Here is a 15,639-nt window from a genome sequence, read left to right on the forward strand (position 1 = left end):
TGTTATCCATACTATTATTATAAAGAGGGAAGCGTTTGTGAGTTCGTATGTTTGAGACGGGTAATCTCCGAAACTACCGAACCGATTTCAAAAATTCTTTTAAAATTAGAAAGGTACATTATCCAAGATTGCTATAGGCTATATTTTATCTCAAAATTCCCATGGAAGCGAAGCCCCGGGCAACATCTAGTTCTTAATAATTGTCATGCTGATCTCGTCAAGGCCTGCATTGGCAGTTTCATATTAAATGCAAATGTTAATGTCCTTCCTTCCTTTAGAGTGTGTTAATTGCATACACTGATGTCAGATTTTATTCAAAGTGAAAATCCATGAAAATAGTTATTGAATTTATCGCGAACAGACAGATAAACATACCCAGTAGAGGAATTTGTTTTATAATATGTAATTATAAGGACTAACTGTTGCCTACAATTGCGCCTGCGGTAGCCTGTTTTTATTTATTTATTTAAATAAAATACTGTATTACTTAAAAATTAACTACAGTTTGATGCCATTCAAATATTTTACATCGAGTCAAACATTTTGCCTGTATTTCATATCAAATTTCATCGATATCGGCTCATCGGTTTAGGCGTGAAGACGTGGCACACTTTCGTTTTATTGGCAAGTTTAAGTATAATTTAAGGTCAGTTTATAGAATTTACAAGAAATATCATTGCTAGTAAAATTAATGCTTATCGTATTTCGTCAGTGTCGGACTCAGGTGTCAAATTTCAACACGCGCCAGTCTAGTGCACTGCTCGCATTGTGCAGGCGGCGCTGCGCCCAATTCTAAACACAATTTGAAATGACCCAGAACTCGTTTGTACTATTGTGCAGTACAAACCAGTGCTAGCAATTATTTAAATCACTAATAGTTATTTTCAATACAAATACAATATGATTGTTTAAGATACTATTATATTTTTATACCAAATAGGTTGAATGTATGGAACTTTTAAAACACAAAACAACAATTTTGTACCCATTCAATGCAAATTAATACTTTCTTTCTTTCTTTCAGTCTATTTGTAGGTATTTGGCAACTTGTTATAAATATTATTAAGTACCTATCAACTAGACCTAAAGTAAGTATATCTATATCAACTATACCTTAAGGTCTAGTTATATGTAAATGATTATTACTAAATAAGTATTTACTTAGTGATAAATAATCAGATAAATAATTTACGTAGGTACTAGACGTAGTTTCAATTGAACAAATAAATTCATTATGTCAGTTTTAATCACGTATTGCTTTATATCAGAGAATCCATTTTTACATGCAACAGTTAATTATACACGGGTCGCGAACATCCTCAAATTTATTATATAAAGAAGTCCTGTCGCGCATATGTCTATCTGTGAACGCGATAAACTCAAAAACGATAGTTTTTATTTTTGTACGGTTGTCTTGTTACCGAGATAATGTGTAATTCCTGGAGAAAGTTAAAGTGTATTAAGATAATAAATATATTAGGACAAATCACACAGAATGAGCTAGTCCCAAAGTAAGTTCGAGGCTTGTGTTATGGGATACTAACTCAACGATATAATATTTTATAATTTATAACAAATATATAGATACACATCCAAGACTAGGACCAATCAGAAAAAGATCATTTTCCATCATGACCCGACCGTGGATCGAACCCGGGACCTCTCTGGTCAGAGGCTGTACCACTGCGCCACCGAGGTCTTCGATTTATTACGGTTTTTACCCGAGGCTATCTTTGTTTAATGTCTAGTCATGACACGGATAAACAATATGATTAGGTACTTATGATTACTTCTGATTTATAATATTAACTGTTCAATATAATTGATAAAACATATGATTTATTTTTTATTACGGATTTATTTCTGTACATTTCTTGACGAAGCGAGTTGCGGATTTTTTATTATTAGACATGAAATAAAAATCATATAAAGTTACAATCAAGTTAGATCAAGATTAGGAAAAAACGTCTGAACATTATCAGTCTACCTTATTCCGTCTCTGCCCTAATTCCCAAATAACTCTACTACTTCACATCTTATTCTAAAGGTATGATAATGAAAGTAGTTGCGGCGAGTGCAGCGAGTTTTAATGAACTATGTATATAACATCTGCCAAGGCAAGTGTAAGGTCAATACTCCAGTTTCGTCACTATAGCTTTTTGCGTCTCATTTTTAACGGATTATAGATAGGACTGATAGGAGAAGTCGAATGCTTGGCGCTTATCGACATAACTATTATGTACGGAATTGATTGGGAAATTAGTTTTATTTACCAGATTTTATCATCGTTAAAACAGCATGAATTATACCCTAAAAGTATAACCTAAAGCATACTAGTATGAAATTAAATTCTCATACGTATTATTACAATATGGACCAATGAATTAATTAACCTGCATATACACATAGTTAAGAACTAAACAAATGAGCCTAAAGGAAATATAGTTACATATTTTATTACTTGCCCATGCTTTTCTGTTTGCCGACCACATTGGCCTTTAAATAATAGGTATTTAGGTTAACTAACAATAATTGCGTGACAAGTAGTCTTGTTTAAAGTTATGAAAAACAACTTTCAATAAAATAGTTTATAGAAAAGATAAACATTCTTAAAGAGAAATTCTATTCCGTTTTTTCAAAGTAATTGGCTGTTTTCTTTGAAAAAAAAAAGTAATTTTCGAAAAAAAAAAGACAAAATAGTGTGTAGATAATTACACGGAACCCTCCAGGCGCTAGGCAATTTTCCTTGGCCATCATTTTAGAAGCGTGTCGAAATAAATCTCCGAAAAAAAAAGGTGAATGTTTACAATGTATTGGTCAATGAACCCGTGCAATTAGTTCATGGCTATAACGCGCTTGGACATGGCTCGGAAGCACTTCTAAATGAGGTTATACATATGAAAAAGAAGACAATAGAACAGTATTAAATTATTCCAGAAAGAATGATTTTACTATCACGGAAAATCTTATGCATAAAAGCATATTATATTATATATATACTTAGAGTGTCTTAGCGTGGCATAATATTTAGCGTATTTTCATCCCATTTCCGCAGGAGCGAAGCTAATTGAAAACAAAATGTTTTAAATCGGGCCGAAACTTAAAAAAAAAAGATACCTATGTGGCCAGGCTTCATTTGCGTGAATCTAACTGCGTCCTACAATGTTAGTTAGTGAGTCATTCCTTTGTAGTCAACTTATAAAATTTTAAACTCCCGTGAGACACGCCCCTGCCGTCACGCGATCCCGAAATTTACAGCTTTGTCACACACGACCGGACACTGTGACGTAACGGAAATGATAACATAATGAGAATATTAATGACGTGTTTATCTGGTGTGGGGAACTCTTTGTACGCCTCCGTTCGACCTGTAATAAGGATGGTTTTAAATTTAATTTTAAGACTGATCGAGGTATCCCGTTACCAAATGGTTGGAAGCTTCTATGGCTAGAGAATCATAACTATTCAAATTAGCAATAGCTACATAAAGAGTACTGACTGTACTTGATGTATAGTTATATGTATGTCAGAGATATTTAACTTAGTCCCCAAGGTCTACACAACTCTGTGACTACTATATGAGGACTAAGTAAGTACGCGACTTTAAAAACAGCATGGCTGTAAGTATATTCCTTTTCTTTGTCCACAGCACCTTAATTATCGTGTTCTTATGTCAAATAGTGGACAAGTGTCAGTCACAAGATCGCCTTAACTAGGGATACTAATGTCGGTTTATGATAAAATCGGATTACAAGATAAGAAACGAGTATGTATGTGTAGTTTTATCATCGCGCGCCACATGACATGCGAGCTTCAGTCTTCCGCTAAGTAACGATTTCGGCAGTATATCTAATCGTATAATATACGAAGAATTATATCATTAATTCGTTTTCGTGACGTCAAACTACAACTTCACGTCCCTAGATAAATGAGATATAGTGCTGTGTTTTTTTTTATTTCATAGATTAAATAATCCTCTCAAATAATAAATGGTAATTATAGATTGACAATAGATACACCAAACTATGCCATCAAACGCATAAACCCTATGCCGTTGTCTAAATTAACCTCCATTTCAAATCCAAACTGTTGCTCTCGCCAGCAGTAAAGATCTGGCTGATATCATATGCAAATGTAGTTTATCTTCTCTGCAGTAACCGGAATCTTATATCAGTTACCTCATTGTGTTTAGATACACTACATGTAACTGTTCGTGTAAATGCTTTGTACGTAATACAGACACATTAAACTGACTTTTACTTCTTGTATGCGTCTACTAAATGAATAATGAAATAAAAATAAAATTAATAAAAGTAATGTCCTTTAGGCGACGTGTGGATTCAACCTAGATTAAGACCGCTCTATATCCTAAGATAGCTCTTTGCTATCTCTAAGACAGTTCTTTCGTGAACGAGGTGACCAAGGGGCACAGCCTTAGCAGATGATATGTAACAGCATTTCCAAAGAGTCGGGGGGGAGGCGGCTGGTTGGAAAATCACAGCCAGATCGTGTTTTTTAAATTTTTGCGTTTTGAACACATCATCATCGCCTTAGCTTGTCCCATCATCTGGGGTCGGCGCAAAATGTCTGTTCCCTCCACAATTCTCTATCTTTTGTTATATTTGCATCCACCCCCAGCAACCCGATATCCTCCCTTACACAATCCATCTATTTAAAGCTTTCCTCAGTAAATGATTCTCTTCATTCCTCATCACGTGTTCAAACCAAACCACATAACTACATATATTATATTAACGGGGCTTTATTTTTAATTAAGGTTTCAACGACCTAGCAGTCGCCGTGGTCGCAGACTGGAATATTTGCGGTGTAAAGTTGTGGTGGTGGATGCAGTTGCTCAACAATCACGACCTCGGTGGCGAAGTGGTAAAGTGCTTCCCTCTGAACCGAGAGGTCCCGGGTTCGATCCCCGGTCGGGTCATGATGGAAAATGATCTTTTTCTGATTGGCCCGGGTCTTGGATGTATATCTATATATGTATTTGTTATAAAATATAGTATCGTTGAGTTAGTATCCCTTAACACAAGTCTCGAACTTACTTTGGGGCTAGCTCAAACTGTGTGATTTGTCCTAATATATTTATTTATTTATTAAAAAAAAAAAAAAAAATCACACTAACCGCACTAGTTCTTATTCAAATTCAATTTAGGCTGCTACACTTATTGACATCAAAAAATTACTTCAACTAAGTCTACTGTCGACTTTCAAAGCGCAGGTGAAGAAGAAGCAGCGCAACAAACTTCGCCGCAGCCTTTTCTCCAAGGACGTCAATTAACAAATGTAGGTATTACAAAGTCACATTAGGGTCGGTGTTAGTCACATTACACTCGCAGTACAACTAAATAATTAATTTTATTAATACTTCTTGCGTGTGAGAATTTAAATTTGCGAAAATCCAACGCACCTGACCGGTTTTTCATATTCTATTACAACCCGCTTATACACAAATTGAAATTCTCACACGCAATAAGTATTAATAAATCAATTATTTAGCTGTAATTACTATTCCTAAGTACCTTTTGTTGATTCGGCTCATATAATTACTTCATTAGTATCATTAGTACCTACGTCCGGAATATCCGGCCAATTCTCATTTTGTTATGCAAAAAAGTACCTACTTGCTCTGTGACGGAAAATATGAAGCTTTTAAAATAAAAATTCTTAGACGTGGGAATTTTGTGACTTTACAGCCCGACCCACTGCTCCGTTGCGCTGCTCCGTTTTCCGTTCTTTTGACATCCGTCAAGAGCAGTTTCAACGTACGTCAACGCACATAAATGTCAAAACCTATAAAAACAACTGGGCCGCAACAGAGCAATGGGGCCGGGCTTTTATGTATATAGCGCTATATAGGTGTACCTACATAAAGTGGAAAAATTCACAAATTCATAAAAAAATTGTCCAGTGCAGGCGTAACAAGTAACGACGTAGTTAGATGTAAATATATAAAATTATACCTAAGTATATGGATGCAAACATAGATAAAATAAATAATGGATGCAACTAATTTTCGATCGTAAAAAAAGAACACATTTTTGAAAATACTCGTTATTAACAAAATTTTTAGGAAGACTTTCAACAAAGAAACAATATGTTTGGCCAACAATAAGAAGAAAACAAAATATATACAGCTATACTAAAGCATGGAACGTATAGATCTCTGTTTGCAGAAATTTTAATATATTGGTATATTAAATTGAATAATTGTATCCAAAGCACATAACATATCACGTTGACACTAAAAGGTGGCTTGTGGAATACCAAGAAGCGTACGAAAGATGTATTGATGATGGTAACACAGTAAGTGATTACGCAATGCTAACAACGACAACTGCAGTATAAAAAAAAAGTTTAAATAAAATGAATAAATAAATATATTAGGACAAATCACAGAGATTGAGCGAGCCCCAAAGGCCAAAGTAAGTTCGAGACTTGTGTTATGGTATACTAACTCAACTATACTATATTCTATAACAAATACATATATAGATAAACATCCAAGACCCGGGCCAATCAGAAAAAGATTATTCTATTATAATACTATATGATATAAAGGATCGAACCCGGGACCTTTCGGTTCGGAGGAAAGGACTTTACCTCTGCGCCACCGAGGTCGTCAAATAGCAACAAAGGTTCTTGCGGTGCTCCTTAGGATCAAAATAATCTGGCATTACCTTAAATCTAAGGAAATTTCTTACGCGACTTAGATAAATATAGCTGAACAGCAGTCTACTCTGAACCAGAGGCTGCAAAAACGTCGTGTTGCAAGACCGGTTCTTTTGGTCGAACTCGAAATCTTTAAATATGCGAGGGTGAATAAACGCAGACAGGATTTTGGGTATACGGTTGGGTTTAAATTGATAAATTGGATACATTTATGCCCAATTCTGATAGTTACAATAGCGTGAGATCCCGAAGGATTTAAGCTTATAATTAAGCAATAAGTTAAGTACATTTTTTTTTTCAAATAATTTAGACACAAGCGTTTATTTTCATCAGAGAGATCGTGTTGCATTCAACGCGTGACAAAAAATCATGATTGTGCTGTAAACCATTGAGGTTTGTTGTTCCTCGTCGGGATACAACATCATCGGTGCACCATTTGGCTTGGTACCCGTGTACATTTCAGCACAATCGGTTGAAGATATCTGTTTCAAAATTGAGATGATTCGACACGAGCAAGCGTACTACTCCACCAAAACAATTAGGCGCATGACAGGAATGCGGTTTCGGCGCCCGTACCTCGTCTCACCTCCCCGCGCTCTCCCTAGTGACGCGCAGTCGTGTACTCGCGCTCTGCAGTTACACCACGTGCTTTCGCGCCTCCTAAAATTTTCGTTGTCAGTTGGGTTTTTGTTGAGTTTGTGTTGTTAATTTTTGTTAAATAATTGTTATTAATTCATTCTGTGTTGTTTAAAAGTCCCGTGTTGTTTTTGTTGTTGATATTTTTTGTTAACCTCATAATGGGTAGGAAAAAAACTATCCGTGGGTCCGAAAGGACAATGATATTAAAAGTATTACATTTTTTTGAGGAAGAAAAGTTGCATGGAATAGCTATTCCAATATCTCAAGTGGAAAAGCGAGTGTGTACGGCTACTGGCATTAGTCGACGCACATTGGCCAGAATAAAAAACGAGGAAAAAGAAGTTTTGGAGAAACTAAGGCTTTCACCACAGCCGGGTACGTCAAGCGAAGCCCCAACAGAGACAGTCAAATTACCCACTCCAGGGAAAAAGCGAAAACAAAAGAAAAAGCTGGAAATTGATGACTTCATGATTTGTGCAATTAAAACAAAAATTGAAAGCTTTTATGACGTGTACAAAGAAGTGCCTACATTGAAAAAAATTTTAAACGTTGTTAAGAGAGATCTTAACTTTCCTGGTCAAAGAGAGACCCTGCGAAAAATTATAACAGAAAGTTTGGGATTTAAATTCAAAAAGTGCTCCAAAAAACGAGACGTGCTCATAGAAAGACCTGAAATAGCAGCGTGGCGTGCACGTTACTTAAGAAGATTAAAAGAAAACGACGACTTGGGCCCGGAAAAAAAACCTGTTATTTTTACCGATGAAACATGGGTCCACTCGCATTACACTGTCAACAAGTGTTGGCAAAGTCAAACGGTCCCAGGCATAAGAAAAAACGATAGTGCTGGCCAACGCTGGATAATCGTTCACGCAGGTAATACCCAATGAGCTGTCTTATTAGGGTTCCATATAATTAATATTTCTGCACGTACGTGATATTCTACTTTAATAATTTAACTATTGTTCATGTCACTACACTGTTTATTAATGTTTATATCTTTGTATTTCAGGAGGAGAGACTGGGTTCGTCGAAGGTGCAGACTTATTATACAAATGTAAAAGTAGTAAAGGGGATTACCACGACGAAATGGACACAGAAAACTACACGAAATGGTTAACCGAAAAACTAATTCCAAATTTGCCACCTAACAGTATTGTTGTCATAGACAACGCGCCCTACCACAGCAAGCAATTAAATAAGCCTCCTACTATGGCCGCTCGTAAACAAGACATGCAGAATTGGCTGAGCGAGAGAAACATTACGTTTGACCCGCGAATGACAAAGGCTGAGTTGAATTATATTATAATTCGCAACCGACCGGAAAAAGAATATTTAGTGGACAAACTTTTAGAGGAGAGCGGTCACGAAGTCCTCAGACTTCCACCATATCAATGTGACCTCAATCCTATTGAGTACATTTGGAACCTGGTCAAACAAAGAGTCGCCGACAAGAATGTCGATCAGTCAGAGAGACAAATCGAAAAACTAGCCAGGGAAGCCATACAATCAATAACGCAAGACGATTGGAAAAAAGAAATTAATCACGTGGACCGGTTACGGAAGGCGTACTGGGAAAAGCAAGGTTTAGAAGACGCAAGAGAGTTAGTCATAAATGTAAATGACGACAGCGATGACAGTGATTTGGAATCACATTCAGATTTTGAAAGAATGTCAGGGATTGAAGAATTAGATTCTGATTAGAACAATTTTTCAAATTATTCCAATAAATAAAGTACATTTAATCAATTAGGAGTTTTATTATTTCCTTTGCACACACAGTTCTCTGTTCCCAAAATAAATAAAGTATAGTTATAATATACACATACTAAGTTGTATTCACAATAGTTACTTACCAGTTTCATACTAGGTATCAGCGAGTCTCGAATATTCCCCTCCCTAGCTACAGTGACGCCATGTTTGCCATGTGCCTAATTGTTTTGGTGGAGTAGTAGCTACAAAAGCGTGTAATAAAATGCGTTTGTCTGGCCACTCTAATCTTTGGAACTTCCAGTCAGATAGAAAAAAATAGTTTTTTTTAAATAAAAATACGATGAAAACTCTGTCTTTGGAATTTGAGCAGAAACCTTTGAAATCAATTTAATTGAAACCTTTGAAATATTGTATTGATATGTATTTTTCTGTATTCCAAATGTTTGGTTTAGTAATTTCTTGGTACAAATATCCACACGTAATCATCATTATCATCATTACAAAGTCGATCATAAAAAAAAAACGACATTGAACTTTTAACCGTTAGTCAGACAAGGACACTAAAACGATGCGTTTCACGAGTTGTCGACTACATGTCAAATTACTTAGCATGCTCCTCTACGAGCAGTAAATAAATATCGCGGCCACGTATAGCGAGATAAAAAATAAAAATTAAAAGGCTGGATTAATATCCAGGCACCTCATGCGTCAATTGTGTGTACTACGAAAGAAAATCTAAGTAAAAAGCTATACACTACTTACTACGAATTAAAATCTGCGCAAAAAAAATATTTTTACACAATTTTAATTCGCAGTAGTGTACAGGTGGATGACACCGTGATAACATGTCTTTATATTTTACTAGATGTTGCCCGGGGCTTCGCTCCCGTCGGAATTCGGAGATAAAGTCGCCTATAGCAATCTTGGATAATGTACCTTTCTAACGGTGAAAGAATTTTTGAAATCGGACCAGTAGTTTCAGAGATTACCCGCCTCAAACAATTTTATTTTTTATAATAATAGTGTACATAGTATAGTTATGGTTGACATTAACTAAATCTATTCCAAATTTCATCGACATAAAAGACAGACAAACCTAATTATATGGATGATGTATCTACGGGTTATATTAGTTACGTGCATACCTTCGCCGAATCTTTTTCGATGAATAGACTAACTAATCACAGGTAGATGGGAGGATTAGTGGGACTTGACAAAGAAGGAAAAGGGGTACTTTATGTCGTATCAAATATGTTACTTTATACGTCTCATACCAACAAAGTTTAGATTATTTAAGTACCAAGTTTTAATAACTTGATAATAAAATGCAATAAAATATCGCGTAAGCGATAACGTTTATTTATTAGGCCAATAAAGTTATCTATCGTGCTACCAAAGTTACAAAAATACTTTTGGATTCCGTAAGTTATAACTTCAAAGTACAACAGAAGATTACAAACTACCTATTTTTTAGTTGGTTGTAGTAGCTACTCAGTAGATATTATTTCTTCGAAAAAATTACTTGATAATTATCACATAAGCAAATCTTGGAATGGAGGATCAAATCAGGTATACACACTCAATTTCACAGAATGCTGATAAATCTGCATCAGCTTGTATCTTACTTGTATGTTTTGTAAATACGTTTTTCTTCAAATTTTTACATTCCTATATCTTATTTTACCAATTTTAAAAACAAAACCAATATGATCTGAACTTGAACTAACGAAAATGTGTGTGAAATAAATTGACACGTGTTCAACAAGGAAATCAATCATCTCCGAACATAGAAAACACTATGTCCTCATTCTGTCGAATTTAATTGGAAATGATGAAGAACAAGAACCAAAGTATATTACGTAGATCGCTCTGCTCTCAGAACCGTAGACAAATATATGTGTAAATTAAATTAGTAGTAGATTATTGCTCACGCTTAGATTTCTACATTACCAATTTTATAAGATTTCAGATGTCGTCATTAGGTATTTGCATGGAACTAATGGAATTACGACAATATTTAGAGCCTTTTTGATAGGGTTGCCATTGCAATCTTCTTGGTGTTGTCAAACAATACATTAAGTTAGTAGTTTGTAGCTTTGGTAAACATCATTTAATTTAGATTATGACGTGAAAAAGTGCCTGTGAAGGCCTAATTTCTGAATAAATGATTTGATTTTGATTTTGATTTGTTATCCAAAAACTGACAAATCGCCGCTCTTTCTATCATATTGAGGTCAACGGTAACTTGTCACGGCTTTTGAAGTTCAAAAGCAAGTCAAGCATTCTATTATTTCGCGTCAAATGTCATGTGTCCGGTCTGTACGCCTTTTGTTGGTGTAATGCCCCTTGCTTTAGCCGTCCCTCGAGATTAAACAGGAATTGTTTGAAAAAATATCCAGTCTAATTCAGCAGTCAAGCATTTTTAGAAGTTGGCAACCCTAGATATGGTGTGAGTGAGACTCGTCGTAGCACTAATTATACAAATATTGACAATAATTACATACGCGGTTATTGATAGGTTTGCCTTTTTCAATATTTTTTCTTTGGCAAATACAAAGATTTCGATTATGTTTATTTAGTCCGTTTAAGCATAGCATAGTTTTGAGTTCGTTGCTCTTGATTTTGCCAACCATATCGTGGGCCGGGTCGTGAGGTTACCTCTATTATGGTTGCTATGGTAGCTACGCGATGGCTGTCCCATGCGTCAACTCGTGAACGGGTGCTGCCAGAGGGAACTGGTCATCTCGTTTCTCATATATTTTCATGTAAGTTAATTGTGTTTCACATCGATATATATATATTATAATCAGCACTCGGATCACAATCATAACCTGTTTTGATATACCTTTTGACTATGTACATTATGTACTTTTGTATTATTAGAAAAAAAAACATTGTAAGAAACAATGATGGTAAGCCGATCTGGCATGATAGGGACCAACACTGTTCAAATGAGTTTCTTTCGGCATTTCTTCTCAGCAGTGGTCGTTCCTAAATGCCAGTAGTTTGTAGCTTGTGAGAAATAACTATAAATATAAAGATTGACGAGAAAAAGTGCCTGTGAAGGTCTAATTTCTGAATAAATGATTTGAATTTGAATTTGAATATCAGATCTGTAGTTTCATGACGTTTAGGTCTGTAAATGTCAGCAAATTTAAGAATGTTAGTTGTTCGCCATGAACTCAGACCTCGCAAACTCAATAAATTTTGGGGAGATTTTACAAAAATGTGAATATTTCAAAAACGATTTGACCGATTTTCATGCCCCGCGAACTTAAAAAATCTATTGATAGATTCTACATACCATTTAAATTTCATGAAAATCAGACCAACGGTTCGAAAGTTGTCGCGTCTTTGTTTTTACTAAATATGTAGTGACTTATGATTTACAATCAGTTTAGTCTCCAAGCGTAGGACCTCGGGCTTCGGCTGTGAAAGAAAGTTCAGTAGAGACAATAGCATCTACAAAACTGGAAAAAATATATACAATTTATAATCTTTTAAATGGTCTAAGATTTTACAATCAAATAATCTCGCATTGGTTTATGAAAAATGCGGTGACATCCCACTAACTTGTTCGATATGACAACAACATGTACACGCGAACCGACTTGCGTCACCTGATGTTATGCTAACAATATTCTTGCAAAGGCTTGCAGATACAGCGTCATTGTAAGTAGGTAAATCAGCATAACGGGCTTTTTTTTTGCTGAAACATGAATGTGTAAACTAGAATTTTGTCATATAGGTTATGTAGTTATACGACGTAGATACAGCATGTGGCCAAAAATAAATACAAATACATACTAAGTAATAATATAAATGCGGAAGTCTGTCTGTTTCGCCTTCACAGCTAAAACCGATTTTGATGAAATATTGTTGCATACAACATTTCATCAAAATCGGTCCAGCGATAGTTAAAGATCCTAAGCCACCTCAGTCCACTCTCAAAGAAACTATTCCTAATTGAAACCCATCAAAATCGAATCATTTGGATCACAACATCGGCAATGGGTTGTGGCACACAATGGTCCCTCGTAAGCGAAGACATTAAATTAATTGGCTTACAGATGTCAGACTGAATATGACCCTGATCGACTGAACAAGGCTATTGGCAAACTGATTGGCGTTACGGTAGTATTTTTTGAAGATTTATTTTACACATTAGTAGATATCAGATCTGAAAATTGAGGTAAGTACCGGGTACAGTCAGCAGCACATCAAGATACCCCGCATGAACCTCTATGGTACAGTAATAGCGGCGAGTTTGAAATGAATTAAGGTAGGTTGATGTGCTGTTGACTGTACTCGAAAAATTTAATTTTCAATTTTAGAAACTTAACAGGTAAGTTCCGCCCATCGACATTCACGTTTTTTCCTCGTAGTTAAATATTGTTGATAATACAATTGTTAGGTAAGTAAGTAGTTTACATATTTCAAAACCGGTTGTTACAACGGGATTTGTAAACCAAAATTTAAATTCTATGCAAAAATATAAAAAAATACAAAACTTACATCATAGCTCCATGTACAGGGAACTCCGGCAAACTTGGCAACACAACGACCCAGCTCCACGTCTTCATGGGTCGTGTACAGATGCTTCAGGCAGTACTTAACATGAGGAGCCACTCTCCTCAAGGTCTCTCGGGAGAACAACACTCCAGGACCGCCCATGCAAAAGTTCTCATTGTAGTCCAAAGCCAAAACATTCCTTTCAGCAGCAGTCCCCCTGCCAGCCTGCCCAATAAACTGCGCCTTCCGACTGTCCACCGAACGCAGGAAATCCTCCAACTTATCAGCTCTCACATAAACGTCATCGTCTGCACGCATAAACCACTCGAATCTATCACCGTATTTCTCATACATGTACAAAATCATCAAGAAAGACTTCTTCTGTGGCGGGTAACTATCGTCTACAGTCTTCAAAGGCACCAGGGGAAGACCTGGCGCGCGCGACACTTCCGAACTAAAGAACGCTATTCGCCCAGGAAGATCCTGCGCCCACGTATCGTACACTGCTTTCGCTCTCGTCCCTAAATATCTTTCCGCTGTCATCACACCCACAAACACTAAAGTCCTATTAGAATTTTGCACTGTCTCTTCAGGTCTGATGTCTATTAACGCTAATGGGTCGGGAGCGACGTATTTGTTGGCCTCCGGACAGGTCTCCAGCGTGGTCCTCGAGGAAGAGCGCAGGCAGAGCTTAAAGAACATCCCCAGCGTGACTCCTGCCACGACTCCTGCCGCCAGATGCATCCACTTGCTCCTCCGAGGCATTGTGAACTGCAGTCTCAATAATGGCACCAAAGATTACCCGGCGTCCACATGTGCGCATTCCAGGAATAGCCTTTTTATCCCTTTTTTGTAGCGGCCGGGAGGGGTAGACATTAGCGGGCGGCTTTTTTGTTCAGTCCTCGCTCCCAGGGGCAGGGAGCGATCACATGGTACGACCGTCGCGGATCACGAAATGCCGTATCGCTATCGCCGGCCTAAATATCGGATTTGCAGATGTTATCGTGCGCGCGAGTGCGGCGAGGCGCGGCGCGAATCGAAATGCGAGCCGTTCATGTTTCACGTGGGAACGCTCGGCTGGAGCGCCGCCGACCAACTGGACCGCCTCAAAACAAAACTCAAGCAGCGGTAATTCAGACTGGCCGCGGCACAGTTCTCTGCCGCGTCTCTTTCTCGCATCTCAGGTAGCGTATTGCCGTCGCTGTCGTCGCTAATGTGGGCCGGATTGGAGTGAACTTGCCCCATTCATAGTCGTCTGTCCCGTGGTGACAATAGACAATGCCGACCACCGGCATTGTCTGCCGGGTCAGTAGCTCGCGGAAACTTAATTTTATGACCCGTTTTGCAAGAGTCAGGGAACCACGCGATTCGCGTTGGGACTTGAGCAGTTGTGCCACTTCCCCTGCATTTCGTCAGTCTTGCTAGATCACTGCATTGTTTGCATTCAATTCAGCAAACATCACGTAAACGAGTGGGTATCAGAGTATATTTAGCTCCGCCAAACTTTATCGCAACCCACACATCCTTGACGTTGGGTAAATATCTGCGATATCTTATACCAAATCCACTTGCGTTGTTTATTTAACAGAATGCAGTTATTTAAGGTTTTTTGATCTTTGCAATAGAAATGGATACAGCTCTGTCATTACACGTGTTACGCGTCTTCCAGCGTGTCTTCCCAAAATTTAATAAATAAATATAGGTAATGTGCTGCTCACATGTAGTGGTCACCCCTTTAGAACAGGTAGGTACTATCTAGTTCAGACACCAGTTTTCCACAACAGATAATCCATGCAAGCCATAATATGACTAAAACTATTTTAGTTAATAAAAGTTACTTCTATTTTTATGGGGAAAATTAATCTATATTTCAGTTTTATAATTAGACGAATAACCTATAAATAGTAAACGTGACAAAATTTATCGATTTTAGGTGAGCTACAACTAAATAACTCGGTCGAGTTTAGGAACACATTCATATAAAATGTCATCTATATTTTCTTGACTAAGTATTCAAACTCGCCAATGGGCCTACTTACTAAGTACAATCAGTATGCAACAGCTGCAGCAAGTTTCGCTTCATAGGTTTAGCAT

The 15,639-nt window shown here is 37.0% G+C and overlaps 2 protein-coding genes across 2 annotated transcripts in view; one reads left to right on the plus strand and one right to left on the minus strand.

Moving 5' to 3' along the window:
• Window positions 1-14,658, minus strand: part of Chsy (Chondroitin sulfate synthase) — a 41,699-nt gene extending 27,041 nt beyond the window's left edge. Inside the window, exon 1 of the mRNA XM_053755414.2 lies at window positions 13,549-14,658. Within this exon, the coding sequence (XP_053611389.1) occupies window positions 13,549-14,310 (762 nt within the window). The 5' untranslated portion in view covers window positions 14,311-14,658. The remainder of the gene's footprint in view (window positions 1-13,548) is intronic.
• LOC128675761 (uncharacterized) lies at window positions 7,346-9,069 on the plus strand. The gene is made up of 2 exons (XM_053755415.2): window positions 7,346-8,196; window positions 8,333-9,069. The coding sequence occupies exons 1-2, from the start codon at window positions 7,482-7,484 to the stop codon at window positions 9,022-9,024; spliced, it is 1,407 nt and encodes a 468-aa protein (XP_053611390.1). The 5' UTR covers window positions 7,346-7,481; the 3' UTR covers window positions 9,025-9,069.
• Window positions 14,659-15,639: the final 981 nt, after the last annotated feature.

This window comes from Plodia interpunctella, chromosome 15, assembly GCF_027563975.2.
Source record: "Plodia interpunctella isolate USDA-ARS_2022_Savannah chromosome 15, ilPloInte3.2, whole genome shotgun sequence".
Classification (NCBI taxonomy): Eukaryota; Metazoa; Arthropoda; class Insecta; order Lepidoptera; family Pyralidae; genus Plodia; species Plodia interpunctella.